This window comes from Cherax quadricarinatus, chromosome 11 (assembly GCF_038502225.1).
Source record: "Cherax quadricarinatus isolate ZL_2023a chromosome 11, ASM3850222v1, whole genome shotgun sequence".
Taxonomy (NCBI): domain Eukaryota; kingdom Metazoa; phylum Arthropoda; class Malacostraca; order Decapoda; family Parastacidae; genus Cherax; species Cherax quadricarinatus.
In genome coordinates, this window is record NC_091302.1 from 2,957,374 (window position 1) to 2,979,900 (window position 22,527).

General features: G+C 45.1%; 1 protein-coding gene across 1 annotated transcript in view; it reads right to left on the reverse strand.

Moving 5' to 3' along the window:
• Positions 1 to 22,527, reverse strand: part of LOC128687667 (cadherin-99C) — a 302,830-nt gene that overhangs the window by 124,025 nt on the left and 156,278 nt on the right. The window contains exons 9-12 of the mRNA XM_053775248.2: positions 19,634 to 19,763; positions 14,799 to 14,999; positions 11,859 to 11,996; positions 3,595 to 3,747 (exon numbers count right to left, since the gene is read on the reverse strand). Coding sequence (XP_053631223.2) covers positions 3,595 to 3,747; positions 11,859 to 11,996; positions 14,799 to 14,999; positions 19,634 to 19,763 — 622 coding nt within the window. The remainder of the gene's footprint in view (positions 1 to 3,594; positions 3,748 to 11,858; positions 11,997 to 14,798; positions 15,000 to 19,633; positions 19,764 to 22,527) is intronic.

A 22,527-nucleotide genomic window follows, 5' to 3' on the forward strand; every position in this document is an offset into this window, starting at 1 on the left:
GATTCTTTACTAAGGTATCGGAACACTATTCTCAGGTTTGCCAGGTGCCCCATATGCTGCAGTAGTTATCTGGTTGATGTGTGCCTCAGGAGATGTGCTAGGTGTTATGGTCACCCCAAGATCTTTCTCCTTGAGTGAGGTTTGCAGTCTTTGTCCACCTAGCCTATACTCTGTCTGTGGTCTTCTTTTCCCTTCCCCAATCTTCGTGACTTTGCATTTGGCAGAGTTGAATCCGAGAAGCCAGTTGTTGGACCACGTGTCCAGCCTGTTCAGGCCTCTTTGTAGTGTGTGTAGTGTGCGTAGTGTGTGTGGTGTGTGTGTGTAGTGTGTGTGTGTGTGTGTGTGTAGAGGGCTGAAGAAGGGTTACTGAGGTAGATTGGTCATTTAGAGTGCTTCTAGCAAAATAGGATGACTTGGAGGATGTATAAATCTATAGTGGAAGGGAGGAGGGGTAGGGGTAGTCCTAGGAAAGGATAAAGGGGTGGTAAAGGAGGTTTTGTGTGCAAGGGGCTTGAACTTACAGCAGACATGTGTGAGCGTGTTAGAGGAGTGAATGGAGACAAATGGTATTTGGGACCTGATGAGCAGTTAGGGTTTAAGCAGGGTAATATTTTCTGAAGGGATTAAGGGAAACCAGTTAGCTGGACTTGAGTCCTGGATGTGGGAAGGACAATGCCTGCACTTTAAAAAAGGTGTTTGGGATATTGGCTGTTTGGAGCGACATCTAAACTGTTATATCTGAATGCCTCTGCAAAGAAAGCTTTTCTTTCTTTTTTGGTTCACCTTGCCCTGCTAGGAAACAGCTGATGAAAGGGGGTAAAGCAGTTGGAACTTACAGGATCATGACAGAAATGTTAAAAGCAGGGGGGCTGAAGGGATATAGTGTTGGAGTGGTTGGTATATTTGTTTAATAAATGTATGAAAGAGGGGAAGGTACCTGGGGATTGGTAGAAAGCATGTGTAGTTCCTTTATATAAAGGGAAGGGGGACAAAAGAGATTGTAAAAATTATTGGGGAAGTTTACTGAGTACACCAGGTAAAGTGTATGGTAGGGTTATTATTGAAAGAATTAGAGGTAAGACAGAGAGCAGGATTGCAGATGGAGGAAGCTCTAAAATGGGTAGAGGATGTGTAGATCAAGTGTTTACATTGAAACATAAAAGTGAACAGTATTTAGATAAAGGTAGGGAAGTTTACATTTCATATGATAGAGTGGATAGGGAAGCAATGTGGCAAATGTTGCAAGTGTATGGAATAGGTAGTAAGTTACTAAATGCTGTAAAGAGTTTATGAGGATAGTGAGACTCAGCTTAGGGTGTGTAGGAGAGAGGGAGACTACTTCCCAGTAAAGGGTCTTAGACAGCTATGTGAAATGTCACCATGGTAGTTTAACATAGTATTTATAGATGGGGTTGTAAAAGAAGTAAATGGTAGGGTGTTGGGGATAGGGGTGGGATTAAATTATGGGGAATCAAATACAAAATCTGAGCGGACAGTTGCTGTTTGCTGATGATACTGTGCTTTTGGGAGATTCTAAAGAAGAGTTGCAAAGGTTAGTGGATGAGTTTGTGAGGGTGGGTAAAGGTACAGAGTTGAAAGTGAACATAAATAAGAGTAAGGTATCAAACGATTTAGATAAAGAAAAATTGGATATCTCATTGAAGGGAGGGAGTATGGAAGAAGTGAATGTTTTCAGATATTTGGGAACTGACTTGTCAGCAGATGGGTTTATGAGGGATGAAGGAAACAAGGCGAGTGGTGCATTGAGGTATGTGGAGACAAAAAAAAATGTTATCAATGGAGGCAAAGAAGGGAATGTACAAGAGTATATCAGGCTTTTATATGTATGTGAAAGTGAAAAAAAAGGCTATATTCATTTTCGAGCGATTTTCGCTTTACAGCAGTACCCTCAAACCTAACCTGCTGTACAAGCAGGGTCCTACAGTAGCCTGGAACCTAACCTGCCATATAAGTGGGGCCCTACAGTAGCCTGGAACCTAATCTGCTGTATAAGCAGGGCCCAACAGTAGCCAGGAACCTAACCTGCTGTATAAACTGAACTCACAGTAGCCCAGAACTTAACCTGTTACATAAACCGGGCTCTACAGTAGCCCAAAACCTAACCTGCTGTGTAAACTGGGCCCTTCAATAGCCTGGAAGCTAACCTGCTGTATAAACCAGGCACTACAGTTGCCCAGAACCTAACCTGCTGTATAAACCGGGCCCTACAGTAGCCTGGAATCTCACCTGCTGTATAAGCGAGGCCCTACAGTAGCTTGGAACCAGTAGCGGCTCGTGTATAAGCACTGTGGAACTGCAGCACCCCCTATTTTCACTCAATATTATCGATAACATTCAATATAATGAGTCTTTTTTCTTTAATTCTTCCTTTATACTTGTACATTATATAATCCTTAAGCTTAATGTCAGTAGCCATCCTTTAGTACATGAAAAAATTACAAAAATCCTTTATATGCTTGTTTCATTTTACACAATGTTAAAACAATGGCTAAAAATTTTCTGAAGCAGCACCTCCACTAATTTTACCTATGAGCTGCCACTGCTCGGAACCTAGCCTGCTGTATAAACCGGGCCTTACAGTAGCCTAGAACCTAACCTGCTGTATAAGCAGGACCTTACCATAGTTCAGAACCTAATCTGCTGTATAAGAGGTCCTACAATACTAGTCCAGAGCCTAGCCTGCTGAATAAGCGAGGCCCTACAGTAGCCCGGAGCCTAACCTGCTGCTTGAGGCCCTAGCCTGGAATCTAACCTGCTGCTTGAGGCCCTACAGTAGCCCAGAGCCTAACCTGCTGCTTGAGGCCCTACAGTAGCCTAGAACCTAACCTGCTGCTTGAGGCCCTACAGTAACCTGGAACCTAACCTGCTGCTTGAGGCCCTACAGTAGCCTGGAGCCTAACCTGCTGCTTGACGCCCTACAGTAGCCTGGAATCTAACCTGCTTGCTTGAGGCCCTACAGTAGCCCAGATCCTAACCTGCTGCTTGAGGCCCTACAGTAGCCTGGAACCTAACCTGCTGCTTGAGGCCCTACAGTAGCCCGGAGCCTAACCTGCTGCTTGAGGCCCTACAGTAGCCTGGAACCTAACCTGCTGCTTGAGGCCCTACAGTAGCCTGGAACCTAACCTGCTGCTTGAGGCCCTACAGTAGCCCGGAGCCTAACCTGCTGCTTGAGGCCCTACAGTAGCCTGGAACCTAACCTGAGGTACTCAATATCTTGAGACTAAATTAAGAAAAATATTCATTTTCTCTTTATCTATCTCCAGGGATTACCTTGATTCTACTGAAAGGCTCTTCACCCAATGAACTGGAGCTACCCTCCCCTTCCTTGGATCAAATCTGATTACCTCCCATTTCCCCAGACACTGAATGACCCCTATAAGTTTAGTGCTTCTCCATGAATATACAAATTAAAATGGTTACAGTATTTGCAGTTTTGAACTGTAGTATCAGCAGCCCTCTGGCAAGACAGTGATGGTGTGAGCGATGGCAAAAGTATTTCTTCTTTCTTCGGGGTCACCCCACCTTGGTGGGAGATGGCCAGTTTGTTGATAAAAAAAATTATAAAAGAGGAACCTGTGCAATGATTCTGCGAGCTGCCCCAGCCTGGACCGACACAGGAGGATACACTGGTAGTCGTGGCGGGTTGTCGTTGACATCATTAAGAACCACAGTGAGGGTGATTGGTGCGCTGGCAGCACCACCTTCCCGGGCCTCTCGTGCTACAATCTGTTAGAAACAAATTCTTGGCGTTAATATGCTCATTCTCATTCTCATTCTCATTCTCATTCTCTCTCTCTCTCTCTCTCTCATTCTCTCTCATTCTCTCTCTCTCTCTCTCTCTCAGCCCCATAAATATGGTAGGCACTCCTGTACAGGGTAGGCACAGTAGTGCCTACCATGGAGCTGAACTCTTCTCCAGACTGAGGGACTGATCACCTCAAATACTTTTTATCCAAGGCTGATGGACTGATTACATCATCTTCATTTAATGACTACTGCTGCCTATGTATCTGACTGAAGAAGCCTACCGCTTAGGTGAAATGTTTCCTCAATAAACCATGTGTTTTACTTTTCAAATAAGTTTGTGTTATCTCAAGGAAAACAATGACATATTGTATTAAAACAAGAGTATGTTTATTAGTAACGAAGCTTTGTTACTAACTATGGGGCCCCCACAAGTTGCTAACCATGGGGCCCCCACAAGTTGCTAACCATGGGGCCCCCACAGGTTGCTAACATGGGGACCCCACAAGTTGCTAACCATGGGGCCCCCAAAAGTTGCTAACCATGGGGCCCCCAAAAGTTGCTAACCATGGGGACCCCACAAGTTGCTAATGATGGGGCCCCCACAAGTTGCTAACCATGGGGACCCCACAGGTTGCTAACATGGGGACCCCACAAGTTGCTAACCATGGGGCCCCAAAAGTTGCTAACCATGGGGCCCCCACAAGTTGCTAACCATGGGGCCCCAACAAGTTGCTAACCATGGGGCCCCCACAAGTCGCTAACCATGGGGCCCCCACAAGTTGTTAACCATGGGGCCCCCACAAGTTGCTAACCATGGGGACCCCACAAGTTGCTAACCATGGGGACCCCACAAGTTGCTAACAATGGGGCCCCCACAAGTTGCTAACCATGGGGACCCACAAGTTGCTAACCATGGGGCCCCCACAAGTTGCTAACCATGAGGACCCCACAAGTTGCTAACCATGAGGACCCCACAAGTTGCTAACCATGGGGCCCCCACAAGTTGCTAACCATGGGAACCCCACAAGTTGCTAACCATAAGGCCCCCACAAGTTGCTAACCATAAAGCCCCCACAAGTTGCTAACCATGGGTCCCCCACAAGTTGCTAACCATGGGGCCCCCACAAGTTGCTAACCATGGGGCCCCCACAAGTTGCTAACCACGGAGCCCCCACAAGTTGCTAACCATGGGGACCCCACAAGTTGCTAACCATGGGGCCCCCACAAGTTGCTAACCATGGGGACCCCACAAGTTGCTAACCATGGGGCCCCCACAAGTTGCTAACCATGGGGCCCCAACAAATTGCTAACCATGGGGCCCCCACAAGCTGCTAACCATGGGGCCCCCACAAGTTTCTAACCATGGGGTCTGTACAAGTTGCTAACCATGGGGCCCCCACAAGTTGCTAACCATGGGGCCCCCACAAGTTGCTAACTATGAGGCCCCCACAAGTTGCTAACCATGGAGCCCCACACAAGTTGCTAACCATGGGGCCCCCACAAGTTGCTAACCATGGGGCCCCACACAAGTTGCTAACCATGGGGCCCCAACAAGTTGCTAACCATGGGGCCCCAACAAGCTGCTAACCATGGGGCCCCCACAAGTTGCTAACCATGGGGCCCCCACAAGTTGCTAACCATGGGGCCCCCACAAGTTGCTAACCATGGGGCCCCAACAAGTTGCTAGCCATGGTGCCCCCACAAGCTAACCATGGGGCCCCCACAAGTTGCTAACCATGAGGCCCCCACAAGTTGCTAACCATGGGGCCCCACACAAGTTGCTAACCATGGGGCCCCAACAAGTTGCTAACCATGGGGCCCCCACAAGTTGCTAACCATGGGGTCCCACACAAGTTGCTAACCATGGGGCCCCAACAAGTTGCTAACCATGGGGCCCCCACAAGCTGCTAACCATGGGGCCCCCACAAGTTGCTAACCATGGGGACCCCACACGTTGCAAACCATGGGGCCCCCACAAGTTGATAACCATGGGGACCCCACAAGTTGCTAATGATGGGGCCCCCACAAACTGCTTGTCCTTGGCAGGGGTCCCAAACCACAAGTTGCTAACCATAGGCCCTCCACAAGTTGCTAACCATGGGGCCCCCCACAAGTTGATAACCATGGGCCCCCCACAAGTTGCTAACCATGGAGCCCCCACAAGTTGCTAACCATGGGGACCCCACAAGTTGCTAACCATGGGGACCCCACAAGTTGCTAACAATGGGACCCCCACAAGTTGCTAACCATGGGGCCCCCACAAGTTGCTAATCATGGGGCCCCACAAGTTGCTAACCATGGGGCCCCCACAAGTTGCTAACCATGGGGCCCCACACAAGTTGCTAACCATGGGGCCCCAACAAGTTGCTAACTATGGGGCCCCCACAAGTTGCTAACCATGGGGCCCCCACAAGTTGCTAACCATGGGGCCCCAACAAGTTGCTAACCATGGGGCCCCCACAAGTTGCTAACCATGGGGACCCCACACGTTCCAAACCATGGGGCCCCCCACAAGTTGATAACCATGGGGACCCCACACGTTGCAAACCATGGGGCCCCCACAAGTTGATAACCATAAGGACCCCACAAGTTGCTAATGATGGGGCCCCCACAAACTGCTTGTCCTTGGCAGGGGCCCCAAACCACATGTTGCTAACCATGGGCCCTCCACTTGTTGCTAACCATGGGCCCTCCACAAGTTGCTAACCATGGGCCCCCCACAAGTTGCTAACCATGGGGCCCCCCACAAGTTGCTAACCATGGGCCCCCCACAAGTTGCTAACCATGGGGCCCCCCACAAGCTGCTAACCATGGGGCCCCCACAAGTTGCTAACCATGAAGCCCCCACAAGTTGCAAAGCATGGGCCCCCCACAAGTTGATAACCATGGGGCCCCCACAAGTTGCTAACCATGGAGTCCCCACAAGTTGCTAACCATGGGGTCCCCACAAGTTGCTAATCATGGGGTCCCCACAAGTTGCTAACCATGGGGGCCCCACAAACCGCTTGTCCTTGGCAGGGGCCCCAAACCACAAGTTGCTAACCCTGGGGCCCCACAAACTGCTTGTCCTTGGCAGGGTCCCCCAACCACAAGTTGCTAACCATGGGGCCCCCACAAGTTGCTAACCATGGGGCCCCCACAAGTTGCCAACCATGGGGTCCCCATAAGTTGCTAACCATGGGGCCCCCACAAGTTGCTAACCATGTGGACCCCACAAGTTGCTAACCATGGGGCCCCCACAAGTTGCTAACCATGGGGCCCCCACAAGTTGCTAACCATGGGGCCCCAACAAGTTGCTAAGCATGGGGCCCCCACAAGCTGCTAACCATGGGGCAAAGGTTGCTAACCATGGGGCCACCACAAGTTGCTAACCATGGGGCCCCCACAAGTTGCTAACCATGGGGTCCCCACAAGTTGCAAACCATTTGGCCCCCACAAGTTGATAACCATGGGGCCCCCACAAGTTGCTAACCATGGGGTCCCCACAAGTTGCTAATGATGGGGCCCCCACAAACTGCTTGTCCTTGGCAGGGGCCCCAAACCACAAGTTGCTAACCATGCGCCCCCCACAAGCTGCTAACCATGGGGCCCCCACAAGTTGCTAACCATGGGGCCCCCACAAGCTGCTAACCATATGGCCTCCACAAGTTGCTAACCATGGGCCCCCCACAAGTTGCTAACCATGGGCCCCCCACAAGTTGCTAACCATGGGGCCCCCATAAGTTGCCAACCATGGGGCCCCCATAAGTTGCTAACCATGGGGCCCCAACAAGTTGCTAACCATGGGGACCCCACAAGTTGCTAACCATGGGCCCCCCACAAGTTGCTAACCATGGGCCCCCCACAAGTTGCTAACCAAGGGCCCCCCACAAGTTGATAACCATGGGGCCCCCACAAGTTGCTAACCATGGCATCCCCACAAGTTGCTAACCATGGGGTCCCCACAAGTTGCTAACCATGGGGTCCCCACAAGTTGCTAATCATGGGGTCCCCACAAGTTGCTAACCATGGGGGCCCCACAAACTGCTTGTCCTTGGCAGGGGCCCCAAACCACAAGTTGCTAACTATGGGGCCCCTCAAACTACTTGCCCTTGGCAGGGGCCCCAACCACAAGTTGCTAACCATGGGGCCCCCACAAACTGCTTGTCATTGGCAGGGGCCCCAAACCACAAGTTGCTAACTATGGGGCCCCCACAAACTGCTTGTCCTTGGCAGGGGCCCCCAACACAAGTTGCTAACCATGGGGCTCCACAAGCTACTACTCATGGAGCTCCACAAGCTAACCATGGGGCTCCACAAGCTGCTAACCATGGGGCTCCACAAGCTGCTAACCATGGGGCTCCAGAAGCTACTAACCATGGGGCTCCACAAGCTACTAACCATGGGGCTCCAGAAGCTACTAACCATGGGGCTCCACAAGCTACTAACCATGGGGCTCCACAAGCTACTAACCATGGGGCTCCACAAGCTACTAACCATGGGGCTCCACAAGCTGCTAACCATGGGGCTCCACAAGCTAACCATGGGGCTCCACAAGCTACTAACCATGGGGCTCCACAAGCTACTAACCATGCGGCTCCACAAGCTACTAACCATGGGGCTCCACAGGCTACTAACCATGGGGCTCCACAAGCTGTTAACCATGGGGCTCCACAAGCTGTTAAATATGGGGCTCCACAAGCTACTAACCATGGGGCTCCACAAGCTGCTAACCATGGGACTCCACAAGCTACTAACCATGGGGCTCCACAAGCTACTAACCATGGGGCTCCACAAGTTGCTAACCATGGGGCTCCACAAGTTGCTAACCATGGGGCTCCACAAGCTGCTAACCATGGGGCTCCACAAGCTACTAACCATGGGGCTCCACAAGCTGCTAACCATGGGGCTCCACAAGTTGCTAACCATGGGGCTCCACAAGCTGTTAACCATGGGGCTCCACAAGTTGCTAACCATGGGGCTCCACAAGCTGTTAACCATGGGGCTCCACAAGCTGTTAACCATGGGGATCCACAAGCTACTAACCATTGGGCTCCACAAGCTACTAACCATGGGGCTCCACAAGTTGTTAACCATGAGGCTTCACAAGTTGCTAACCATGGAGCTCCACAAGCTGTTAACCATGGGGCTCCACAAGCTGTTAACCATGAGGCTCCACAAGCTACTAACCATGGGGCTCCACAAGCTACTAACCATGGTGCTCCACAAGTTGCTAACCATGGGGCTCCACAAGCTGTTAACCCTGGGGCTCCACAAGTTGCTAAACATGGGGCTCCACAAGCTGTTAACCATGGGGCTCCACAAGCTGTTAACCATGGGGCTCCACAAGCTGTTAACCATGGGGCTCCACAAGTTGTTAACCATGGGGCTCCACAAGCTGTTAACCATGGAGCTCCACAAGCTGTTAACCATGGGGCTCCACAAGCTGTTAACCATGGGGCTCCACAAGCTGTTAACCATGGGGCTCCACAAGCTACTAACCATGGGGCTCCACAAGCTGTTAACCATGGGGCTCCACAAGCTGTTAACCATGGGGCTCCACAAGCTGTTAACCATGGGGCTTCACAAGCTGTTAACCATGGGGCTCCACAAGTTGTTAACCATGGGGCTCCACAAGCTGTTAACCATGGAGCTCCACAAGCTGTTAACCATGGGGCTCCACAAGCTGTTAACCATGGGGCTCCACAAGCTGTTAACCATGGGGCTCCACAAGCTGTTAACCATGGGGCTCCACAAGCTACTAACCATGGGGCTCCACAAGCTACTAACCATGGGGCTCCACAAGCTGCTAACCATGGGGCTCCACAAGCTGTTAATCATGGGGCTCCACAAGCTGCTAACCATGGGGCTCCACAAGCTGTTAACCATGGGACTCCAGAAGCTAATAACCATGGGGTTCCACAAGCTACTAACCAAGGGGCTCCACAAGCTACTAACCATGGGGCTCCACAAGTTGTTAACCATGGGGCTCCACAAGCTACTAACCATGGGGCTCCACAAGTTGTTAACCATGGGGCTCCACGAGCTACTAACCATGGGGCTTCACAAGTTGTTAACCATGGGGCTCCACAAGTTGTTAACCATGGGGCTCCACAAGCTGTTAACCATGGAGCTCCACAAGCTAACCATGGGGCTCCACAAGTTGCTAACCATGGAGCTCCACAAGCTGTTAACCATGGGGCTCCACAAGTTGCTAACCATGGGGCTCCACAAGCTGTTAACCATGGGGCTCCAGAAGCTGCTAACCATGGGGCTCCACAAGCTACTAACCATGGGGCTCCACAAGCTACTAACCATGTGGCTCCACAAGTTGCTAACCATGGGGCTCCACAAGCTACTAACCATGGGGCTCCACAAGCTACTAACCATGGGGCTCCACAAGCTGCTAACCATGGGGCTCCACAAGCTGCTAACCATGGGGCTCCACAAGCTACTAACCATGGGGCTCCACAAGCTGCTAACCATGGGGCTCCACAAGTTGCTAACCATGGGGCTCCACAAGCTTTTTTTCCTGCAACCCCCCAGAATTTCATTAAAAATGTGGACTATTTCTTTTCCACATCAAAGCTTCTTTTTCTTTCTGGTCATTCTTTCTTATGAATGTTAAATATTACCTAGATATAACAGTTTTTAAAAGATATGTCCTCTGAAAAATAAAACAATGTGAAACATGAACTATTATACAGATAGTTCTGCACTATTTATAAATTCTATGGTAGGTTAAAGGACACAGATGCAACTAATGTGACTTTGTACTGTGGCAACATTTTGCTCTCCTGGAGAGTGAAACGTTGCCACAATAAAATGTCACTTTAGTTGCATCTGTGTCCTTTCTCCTAACATTTTGTTGGAAATTCTACCATCATTGTAGACTCCAAAGTAGGTTCACAGGGCCTCTAGGAATGTAACTCTTGTAAATTTGGGCAGTCAACTGAACAGTTTAATAAGCTCAGAGCTTATTAAAGGTTTAATAAGCTCAGAGCACAGCAGATTTGCAAGCAGCTATGTCAGAAATACCTCTGATGAGTTCTCAAAGTTTTTCTACTCCCAGAGCCTTGGCATGGGTCAGTCTCATCAGTAATGTTGTTACAAACGACACAATTCACAAATATGGGCACAGTAAGTCCTCAACTTACAAACACATCGAAAATCTTCTGTATTGAGCATAATATCATTAGACGTGTTGGCCAGGCTGTAGTATCCTCTGATAACATTATTTTCCTAGGTAGTAGGTTGGTAGACAGCAAACGCCCAGAGAGGTACGTACTACCATCCTGCCAAGTGAGTGTAAAACAAAAGCCTGTGTACTTGTTTTACAAGATGGTAGGATTATTGGTGTCTTTTTTCTTTCTCATAAACATGCAAGCTTTCAGGTACGACTTGCTACTTCTACTTACACTTAGGTCACACTACACATGCGTGTACAAGCATATACGGTATTTTGCAGCTTATAACATGCATTTCTTTTCCATACAGTCTCCAAAAACCACCCTGCATCCTATAAACTGAAGGTCAGTGATGGGAGCTATAAGTCGTGTGGGGTGGGCTGTAGATCTCTCAGTTAAGTCCAATGCCAAGTCATTGAAACTAAAACAAGTCATATAAGGCACGTCTTATAAGCTGCAAAATACAGCATATACACACACTCCTCTGGGTTTTCTTCTATTTTCTTATTAGTTCTTGTCTTGTTTATTTCCTCTTATTTCTATGGGGAAGTAGAAGAGAATATTTCCTCCGTAAGCCATGCGCGTCGTAAGAGGTGACCGAAATGCCAGGAGCAAGGGGCTAGTAACCCCTTCTCCAGTATACATTACTAAAGTTAAAAGAGAAACTTTTTGTTTTTCTTTTTCTGCCACCCTGCCTTGGTGGGATACGGCCAGTGTGTTGAAAGAAGAATATCATTATTATATCATTAATACAGAAGGTCCCCAATGTGTTCGTAAGTTGAAGACTTCCTGTATTATGAATATTATACACAATTCAGGAGGTCCCCAATGTGTAAGTTGAGGACTTCTTGTATGAGCTACTCACACCAGACAATATAGAAATTCTGAGTCCCAAAAATTGAGATAATTCTCCAGACAGCCTACCTGAAAGGTGTAAACTCCTGGATTGGGAGGATCACGATCCAAGTTATTCTCAGCCACCACCAGCTGGCCTCCCGATGCCACACGGAATGCTGTAGTTGTCAGCTCCCAGGTATACTTTGGAAGTTCATCAGCAGCAGTCTTAAAAAATATATAAAATTGAGTCAAATTTGCTAAAATTAATGGAGATATTTGAAGCTTTCAACCATGGTATCAGTGCCCCTCTGGCAAGACAGTGATAGATTGAGTGATGGTGAAAGTGTTTCTTCTTTTTTGAGTCACCCTTCCTCGGTGGGAGATTGCGCAGTTTGTTCAAAAAAACAAAAAGTTCTGCATTTTATTTTTTTTATATTCCCTCATAGACCATTTAACAAGATCTAAAGTGAGCAGTTGATCCAGATAAAAACAAACACTAATATTCTTCATTTTATGGCCATGTGCCATCAAAGTAGAGTCCCCCTCCCCCCAAAAAAAATATTCACTATTATTCATCCAATTGCTTTTTTGCCAGAATTTTACTGAAATCACAACTGAAATGACCCTCCAACTGCAACATCCCAACCCATCCTCAAGAGTTCAGACACTGTACTTCCCACCTCCAGAACTCAAGTCTAAATCCCTTCATAAATGTAGCCTTATTCACACTCCAACAGCAGATCAAAGCCTAAAAACCATTCATCTCCACTCACTCCAACCTACCATGCAAACACACACTTGCTGGCTACTCAAGCCTCTACCACTGAAAGCCTCCTTCACACCTTTCCTTAAACCTTACGATGACCCTCTATCCCTCCTTTCTTCCACTCTGGATTTATACATCCTTTCAGTTCATTATTATTTTAATACTTTAATTTATATTCTAGACAAAAAAACTTGTGTTTTAGCAAATTAGTCATAACAGAGCCCTAAATAAAAATTAATGAGGTATCATACTTTAAGAAGCTTCATAATAAAGTTGATTTCGTGTATAGGGCAAGGAGGAACAACATCTTGTAGGAGTGAGGAAGAGCCAGTTGTGAGTGTGGGGGAAGTTCGTGAGGCAGTAGGTAAAATGAAAGGGGGTAAGGCAGCCGGGATTGATGGGATAAAGATCGAAATGTTAAAAGCAGGTGGGGATATAGTTTTGGAGTGGTTGGTGCTATTATTTAATATATGTATGGAAGAGGGTAAGGTACCTAGGGATTGGCAGAGAGCATGCATAGTTCCTTTGTATAAAGGCAAAGGGGATAAAAGAGAGTGCAAAAATTATAGGGAGATAAGTCTGTTGAGTATACCTGGCAAAGTGTATGGTAGAGTTATTATTGAAAGAATTAAGAGTAAGATGGAGAATAGGATAGCAGATGAACAAGGAGGCTTTAGGAAAGGTAGGGGGTGTGTGGACCAAGTGTTTACAGTGAAACATATAAGTGAACAGTATTTAGATAAGGCTAAAGAGGTCTTTGTGGCATTTATGGATTTGGAAAAGGTGTATGACAGGGTGGATAGGGACACAATGTGGCAGATGTTGCAGGTGTATGGTGTAGGAGGTAGGTTACTGAAAGCAGTGAAGAGTTTTTACGAGGATAGTGAGGCTCAAGTTAGAGTATGTAGGAAAGAGGGAAATTATTTCCCAGTAAAAGTAGGCCTTAGACAAGGATGTGTGATGTCACCGTGGTTGTTTAATATATTTATAGATGGGGTTGTAAGAGAAGTAAATGCGAGGGTCTTGGCAAGAGGCGTGGAGTTAAAAGATAAAGAATCACACATAAAGTGGGAGTTGTCACAGTTGCTCTTTGCTGATGACACTGTGCTCTTGGGAGATTCTGAAGAGAAGTTGCAGAGATTGGTGGATGAATTTGGTAGGGTGTGCAAAAGAAGAAAATTGAGTGAATACAGGAAAGAGTAAGGTTATGAGGATAACAAAAAGATTAGGTGATGAAAGATTGGATATCAGATTGGAGGGAGAGAGTATGGAGGAGGTGAATGTATTCAGATATTTGGGAGTGGACGTGTCAGCGGATGGGTCTATGAAAGATGAGGTGAATCATAGAATTGATGAGGGGAAAAGGGTGAGTGGTGCACTTAGGAGTCTGTGGAGACAAAGAACTTTGTCCTTGGAGGCAAAGAGGGGAATGTATGAGAGTATAGTTTTACCAACGCTTTTATATGGGTGTGAAGCATGGGTGATGAATGTTGCAGCGAGGAGAAGGCTGGAGGCAGTGGAGATGTCATGTCTGAGGGCAATGTGTGGTGTGAATATAATGCAGAGAATTCGTAGTTTGGAAGTTAGGAGGAGGTGCGGGATTACCAAAACTGTTGTCCAGAGGGCTGAGGAAGGGTTGTTGAGGTGGTTCGGACATGTGGAGAGAATGGAGCGAAACAGAATAACTTCAAGAGTGTATCAGTCTGTAGTGGAAGGAAGGTGGGGTAGGGGTCGGCCTAGGAAAGGTTGGAGGGAGGGGGTAAAGGAGGTTTTGTGTGCGAGGGGCTTGGACTTCCAGCAGGCATGCGTGAGCATGTTTGATAGGAGTGAATGGAGACAAATGCTTTTTAATACTTGACGTGCTGTTGGAGTGTGAGCAAAGTAACATTTATGAAGGGGTTCAGGGAAACCGGCAGGCCGGACTTGAGTCCTGGAGATGGGAAGTACAGTGCCTGCACTCTGAAGGAGGGGTGTTAATGTTGCAGTTTAAAAACTGTAGTGTAAAGCACCCTTCTGGCAAGACAGTGATGGAGTGAATGATGGTGAAAGTTTTTCTTTTTCGGGCCACCCTGCCTTGGTGGGAATCGGCCAGTGTGATAATAAAATAAAAAATACATAAAAACACATAAAAGTACCTGTACGTTGTGTTTATGCATGCACACAACATGTACACAATGTGCAGACATATATCAGCATACACATCAATAAATATATGCATCAGTAAATACATGAATTCACATTAGTATACATTATGTACATACTAGATCAGGATCAGTCACAGTGAGAACAATGGGGTGAGGCTGAGGCAGGTCATCATACACAGGAGTCCCAGGAGAAGCATTTTCATTAACATTACCAGTTTGTGAAGATGCTGTCACTACTGGTGGGGATGAGTCTACTCCCTGAACACTGATCACTAGTTTGGCAGTGGCAAACCTCCTGGCTTCACTCTCCTCCTCTGCCTGTTAACAAGAAAAATCATATATTGTACAATTTGATTAAACAAACATACAAAAACAAACTTCATTTCTTTCTGCAGTATACAAAATGTAGTTTACATGTAATAAAATACATGTATTGCAAAGCATAAAAGAAAACCACTAGCATGCCGAGCATTTCAGGCAGACTAGTCAAATTAGTGATCATATACATTTAGGTCACACTACACAGTCATGAACATGTATATGTATATACACCCATCTGAGTTTTCTTCTATTTTCTAAATGGTTCTTGTTATTATTTATTTCCTTTCATCTACATGGAGAAGTAGAAAGAAATCTTTCCTCTGTAAGCCATGCATGTTGTAAGAAGCGACTAAAATGCTGGGAGCAAGGGGCTAATAACCCCTTCTCCTGTATAAATTACTAAATGAAGAACAAGAAAAACTAAATAGTTTTCTTCTTTTTCGCGTCACCTGCTGCTGTGGGAGACGGCCGGTATGCTGAAATAAAAAACATCCAGGGTTCTACCTGGAGGGTGTTCTGGGGTCAACGCCCCTGTGGCCTGGTCTATAAACAGGCCTATATAAGGGGGCCATGAGGTGGAAACCTGGTTGGGAGAGGACGAGAGGACCATTATAGAAGGTGATGGATATTATGGAGGGACTTTAGCCCCCCTTGGCACTGCCAGTGAATATATTCATTATCAATGACAATATACAGCGACTATACCCACTAGCCAGTTACAATATACAGTGAATGTATCCACTAGCCAGTGACAATATATAATGAATATATCCATTAGCCAGTGACAATATAATGTGAATATATCAACTAGTAGTAGGTTGGTAGACAGCAGCTGCCCAGGGAGGTACTACCATTCTGCCAAGTGAGTAAAACGTAAGCCTGTAATCGTTTTACATGATTGCAGAATTGCTGGTGTCTTTTTTGTCTCATAAACATGCAAGATTTCAGGTACATCTTGCTACTTCTACTTACACTTAGGTCACACTACACATATATGTACAAGCATATATATACACACCCCTTCAGGTTTTCTTCTATTTTCTTACTAGTTCTTGCTCTTGTTTATTTCCTCTTATCTCCATGGGGAAGTGGAACAGAATTCTTCCTCTGTAAGCCATATGTGTTGTAAGAGGCGACTAAAATGCCGGGAGCAAGGGACTAGTAACCCCTTCTCCTGTATACATTACTAAAGTTAAAAAGATTAACTTTTTGTTCTTCTTTTTGGGCCACCTTACCTTGGTGGGATATGGCCAGTGCGTTGAAAGAAAGACATCCACTAGCCAGTGACAATATACAATGAATATATCCAGTAGCCAGTGGCAATATACAATGAATATATCCAGTAGCCAGTGGCAATATGCAATGAATATATCCATTAGCCAGTGACAATATACAATGAATATATCCAGTAGCCAGTGGCAATATACAATGCTTCAATTTAGCCAATCTGGATTCCGAATACTGTATTTAATATTATGTAGTTAAGAATGATTAACTAAAAGACAGAGATAAATCATGGAATGGGTGGTACATGAACCCATTATCAAATGAGTCCTGATACTCACAGGCCAATGTGTTAACCACTGGTTCAGCTGACTAATGAGATTCTTACTAGAGCCAGCTGGCCAAATGGTTAGCACACTGGCCTGTGAATTTTAGAACTCACTTGCCATGGTTTCAAACCCCATCTGTTCCCTGATTTGTTTTCAATAGTGTTATTATGATTTCATGAGTCAAGACAGGATAAACTGATAATCTTCCTGTGAGATACATGTATCGAACAGGTACTAATCATATCCTTAATTTAGCAAAATTTGAAAAAGCTAATCAAGAAACAGTACACCAATTCTATAAATATACTGGTATGTACAACTTAGAGATAGTGAAAATTTTACATTTGTGAAAAAGCTACAGATGGCTGGCAAACTTTCCCATTAAAAAAACAAATTCCAGGTAAGATATCTTATTGAAGGCAAAATGAAATTGAAAAACAAACTTTCTGTAGAAATAGAAAAACATTCAGAGATGATAACTGGATGTTAATGGTATTTTATTGCAAAACAAATTGTATCTAACTATGTACTGCTTACTGAAATATTTATACTGAAATAACAATAGGGTAAATGCACTGCATGCTAGTTGCTTTCTTTTGCACTTAACAGTATTTTAATATGGGTAAACTACACGTTGTATACTGCAAAATAAAAATAAAGGTGTACTGTATTATAAATTATTATTTTGGTGAAGTAGAGCTTGATCATGCAGAATGTGAAAAAGACTTGGGAGTCGTGGTGAGCAGAAATCTAAAGCCAAGACAGCAGTGCCTTAGTGTGCGCAACAAGGCCAACAGATTACTTGGATTTATCTCAAGAAGTATAAGTAACAGAAGTCCAAAAGTTATTTTACAGCTCTATACATCACTAGTTAGGCCTCATTTAGATTATGCTGCTCAGTTTTGGTCCCCTTACTACAGGATGGATATAGACTCATTAGAGAACATACAGAGAAGAATGACTAAAATGATTTACTGTGTAAGGAACCTCCCGTATGAAGATAGACTTAAAGCCTTAAATCTCCACTCTCTGGAGAGGCGTAGAATGAGGGGAGATATCATTGAAGTGTATAAGTGGATGACGAGCATAAACAAGGGAGACATTAATAAGGTACTGAGGGTGTCGAACCAGGTAAGAACCAGGAATAATGGATTTAAGTTGGATAAATTTAGATTTAGAAAGGACATAGGTAAGTACTGGTTTTCTAACAGAGTTGTAGATGCGTGGAACAGTCTTCCCAGTGGGGTGATAGAGGCTAGGACCTTGGGTAGCTTTAAGAAGAGACTGGACAAATGTATGAGTGGGAGGGGCTAGGTTTGATTGGTGTCATTGGGTACGGGAGTTAATTCTTGGGTAGCTTTGGGTAGAGGTCGTTTTGATAAGGACCTGCGTCGCATGGGCCAGTAGGCCTTCTGCAGTGTTCCTCCATTCTTATGTTCTTATGTAAAAATCTATATACATGCACCGGCCATATCCCACTAAGGCAGGGTGACCCAAAAAGAAAGAAAATCCCCAAAAAGAAAATACTTTCATCATCATTCAACACTTTCACCTCACTCACACATAATCACTGTTTTTGCAGAAGTGCTCAGAATACAACAGTTTAGAAGCATATATGTATAAAGATACACAACATATCCCTCCAAACTGACAATATCTCAAACCCCTCCTTTAAAGTGCAGGCATTGTATACCTCCCATTTCCAGGACTCAAGTCCAGCTATATAAAATAACTGGTTTCCCTGAATCCCTTCACTAAATATTACCCTGCTCACACTCCAACAGCTCGTCAGGTCCCAAATACCATTTGTCTCCATTTACTCCTATCTAATACACTCATGCACGCTTGCTGGAAGTCCAAGCCCCTCGCCCACAAAACCTCCTTTACCCCCTCCCTCCAACCTTTTCGAGAGCGATCTCTACCCCGCCTTCCTTCCCCTACAGATTTATATGCTCTCCATGTCATCCTACTTTGATCCATTCTCTCTAAATGACCAAACCACCTCAACAACCCTTCTTCAGCTCTCTGACTAATACTTTTATTAACTCCACACCTTCTCCTAATTTCCACACTCCGAATTTTCTGCATAATATTTACACCACACTTTGCCCTTAGACAGGACATCTCCACTGCCTCCAACCGTCTCTTCGCTATAGCATTTACAACCCAAGCTTCTTTGTATATTTAGTAATTTATACAAAAGAGGGGGTTAAAAAAAGCTATATCACATGAGAAATATTAGGTTAGTTTAGCAACTATATGATATGATATGATCACACTGCAACACTGCATTGTGTAGAAGATGGACTTTTGGAAAATTGTGGACAGAGTGCCACTTTTCGTGGCACTCTGTCCATTGATCTTTGAATGCCTGAGCGGAGAGGAATTTGGAGGCAGTGATGTGCTTGAGATCAACCTGTAGTGTGAATATCACACAGTATAAGGACTGAATTAAAAAAAATGGTGTGGTGGTAAGAAAAATGGGTACTTTAGGTGATTTGATCATAAGAACATAAAAAAGAAGGAACACTGCAGCAGGCCTACTAGCCCATACCTGGCAAGTCCTTAAACTCAAACCCACTAAAAATTATTCTTCCAACCCATTTGCCCATCCCATTATCACTTAGAAAAGCTGGAGCAAGATGCGCTAACCAAGAAGGTGCACTGAATCTGGGAAGAAGAGAAAGTGTAAGGAACATCCTAGATTTGGTTTGGAAGGAAGATATGAGAAGTAGGGGTCTTTAGCGTCCAGCAAGCATGTGTGTATATTAGATCAGAGTGGAGACAGGTGCCTTTTGGGATATGATTGGCATTTTGAGTGTGAGCAAGGTGATCTGTATGAAGGAACTCAAGAAAAGAGCAAAGATCTGGAAATGTAAGGAACAGTGCCTGCACTCAGAAGGATGGCCAGGGATATTGCAGTTAGGAAGGTCATTTGAATTATGATTTCTGCCCTACATGTAGAAAGCCAACTATTGAATGAATGTGCTCCTTCTTTGAGTTAGCCTATCATGATGGTAAATGACTGATGTGTTTAAAAAAATGAAAATTATACACATTATAAATAAAGACACCGACCTTAACAACAATCTCAAATTTTCTGGTAACTGCTCTGTCAACTGCTGCAATGTGGGTGACGGCTCCTGTTTGTGGCTCAATTGCAAAGTAGCGGTCATATGTTTTTGGTCGACCTGACATGAAGGAATACCTGCAATAAAATTCTCAGATAACAAAACTGTAAAAAGTAGTGAGTACTGAAGTGTATAATAAATAAATTATATGGTATGCATAATGTATGCAAATCACATCTTAATACATATTATTATCAGGAAAAATATATTCCACTTCTTCAGTCTTTTACATCTGTGTCTACCCATAAAGCATAATTTCTTCTTAATTAAATGGGATATAAAATAAACTGTCTCACAAACTTACTGTAAACATATCCTCAACTCTGCTTGGAACTATATTAAAAAGAATTTACTATACTAAAGCAATAACCATATTACTGGACAATGGTGCAAAATAATAAATTATTAAATGACTAACACACACACACACACACACACACTCACATACACACACACACACACACACACACACACACACACACACACACACACACACACACACACACACACACACACACACACACAGGAGGGCCAGGAGCTCGGACTCGACCCCCGCAACCTCAACTAGGTGAGTACACCTAGGTGAGTACACACACACACACCAGGAGCTGAGTCTCAACCCCAGCAACCACAATTAGGTGAGTACACACACACACACAAGGCTACTTCCAGAGCTCAGGGGAATGTCATACGAGGAAAGGTTGAGGGAAATCGGACTGACGACACTGGAGGACAGAAGGGTCAGGGGAGACATGATAACGACATACAAGATACCGCGGGGAATAGACAAGATGGACAGAAACAGGATGTTTCAGAGAAGGGACACAGAAACAAGGGGTCACAATTGGAAGCTAAAGACTCAGACGGTCACAGGGAAGTTAGAAAGTATTTCTTCAGTCATAGAGTCGTCAGGAAGTGGAATAGCCTAGCAAGTGAGGTAGTGGAGGCAGGAACTATACATAGTTTTAAGAGGTATGACAAAGCTCAGGAAGCAGAGAGGGAGAGGACCTAGTAGTGATCAGTGAAGAGGCAGGGCCAGGAGCTGAGTCTCGACCCCTGCAACCACAATTAGGTGAGTACATACACGTACACATGCACACACGCACAGCATTCCAATACCTCAGTAAGGAATCGTTCAAGATTCTGTATACCATGTATGTCAGGCCCATACTGGATTATGCAGTACCAGTCTGGAACCCACACCTGGTCAAGCACGTCAAGAAATTAGAAAAAGTGCAAACGTTTGCAACAAGGCTGGTTCCAGAGTTAAGGGACATGCCCTATGAAGAAAGGGCAAGGAAAATTGGCATGACAACACTGGAGGACAGGAGGGTTAGGGGAGACATGATAATGACATACAAAATACTGCGAGAAATAGATAAGGTGGACAGAGGCAAGATGTTCCAGAGATGGGACACAGACACAAAGGGTCACAATTGGAAGTTGAAGACTCAGATGAGTCAAAGGGATGTTAGGAAGTATTTCTTCAGTCACAGAGTTGTGAGAAAGTGGAATAGTCTGGCAAGTGATGTAATGGAGGCAGGAACCTTACAGAGCTTTAAGATGAGGTATGATAAAGCTCATGAAGCAGGGAGGTGAGGACCTAGTAGCTACCAATGAAAAGGTGGGGCCATGACCTGAGTCTCAACCCCTGCAACCACAAATAGATGAGCATGTACACACATGCACATAGAAACATGCACACACACATGCACACTCGCACACATGCACACTCGCACACATGCACACTCGCACACATGCACAGTATTGCACACACATTCAAACACATGCATGCATATTTAAGACCAGCAATCCTGCCAATGTGTATAATGTTTATGATACATATACATGTATTTCAAATTCATATAACAAGACAAGAGTACCTCTCTGGATGATTACTATCTAGCAACATTCTACCAGACATATATACACTTCATCAGTCCATTAATATGATGTCACTACTGTTCTCCATTACACCAAAAATTAAAAGTGTTTACCCTTTTCAGTTTATGTTTCATGCCAGAGTACGGCTCCCACTTTCACGAGGTGTAACAATAATTTGTTGTCTGCTAACCATTTGCTGCAGTACAGCTTTATCCCAGAATACAATATTACACTAAAGCCTATCAATTAAAATATCTGTAAATATATTTATATTGTATATACTGTGTACAACAATTAACACTGTACAAGTTGATCACTAGTACAGTGGTACCTCAGGATAAGAACAGCTCAAAATTCGAACAATTATGTAAGTGTATTTATGTAAGTGCATTTGTAAGAGTATTTTTGGGAGTCTGAAATGGATTAATCTAATTTACATTATTCCTTATGGGAACAAATTCATTTGGTATCGGCACTTGAACAGCCTTCTGGAAAGAATTAAGTTCGTATCCCGATGTACCACTGTATTTCAATCTATTTATAATTTTCCCAAATTAAAAACTAATGCTATCTTCTGAATGGTATTTTAAATTCAATTTTTAAATAAGAGTAAAATGTCTAAATTTCAGTCTTTCATATACCTTTGAAGAATTTCGAGAGTATATCTACTCTCTGAGCCCGGCCATGGGCCAGGCTCGTCTGGTGCTCGCCTGGTCAACCAGGCTGTTGCTGCTGGAGACCCGCTGCCCCACATATCTATCACAGCCTGGTTGATCTGGCACCTGGTGAAAATACTTGTCTAGTTTCCTCTTGAAGGCCTCAACACTTGTTCCAGCAGTGTTTCTGACATCTTCTGGTAAGATGTTGAAAAGTCTGGGACCCCAGATGTTGATACAGTGTTCCCTTATTGTCCCCACTGCACTCCTGCTCCTCACTGGGTTTATTTTACACTTCCTC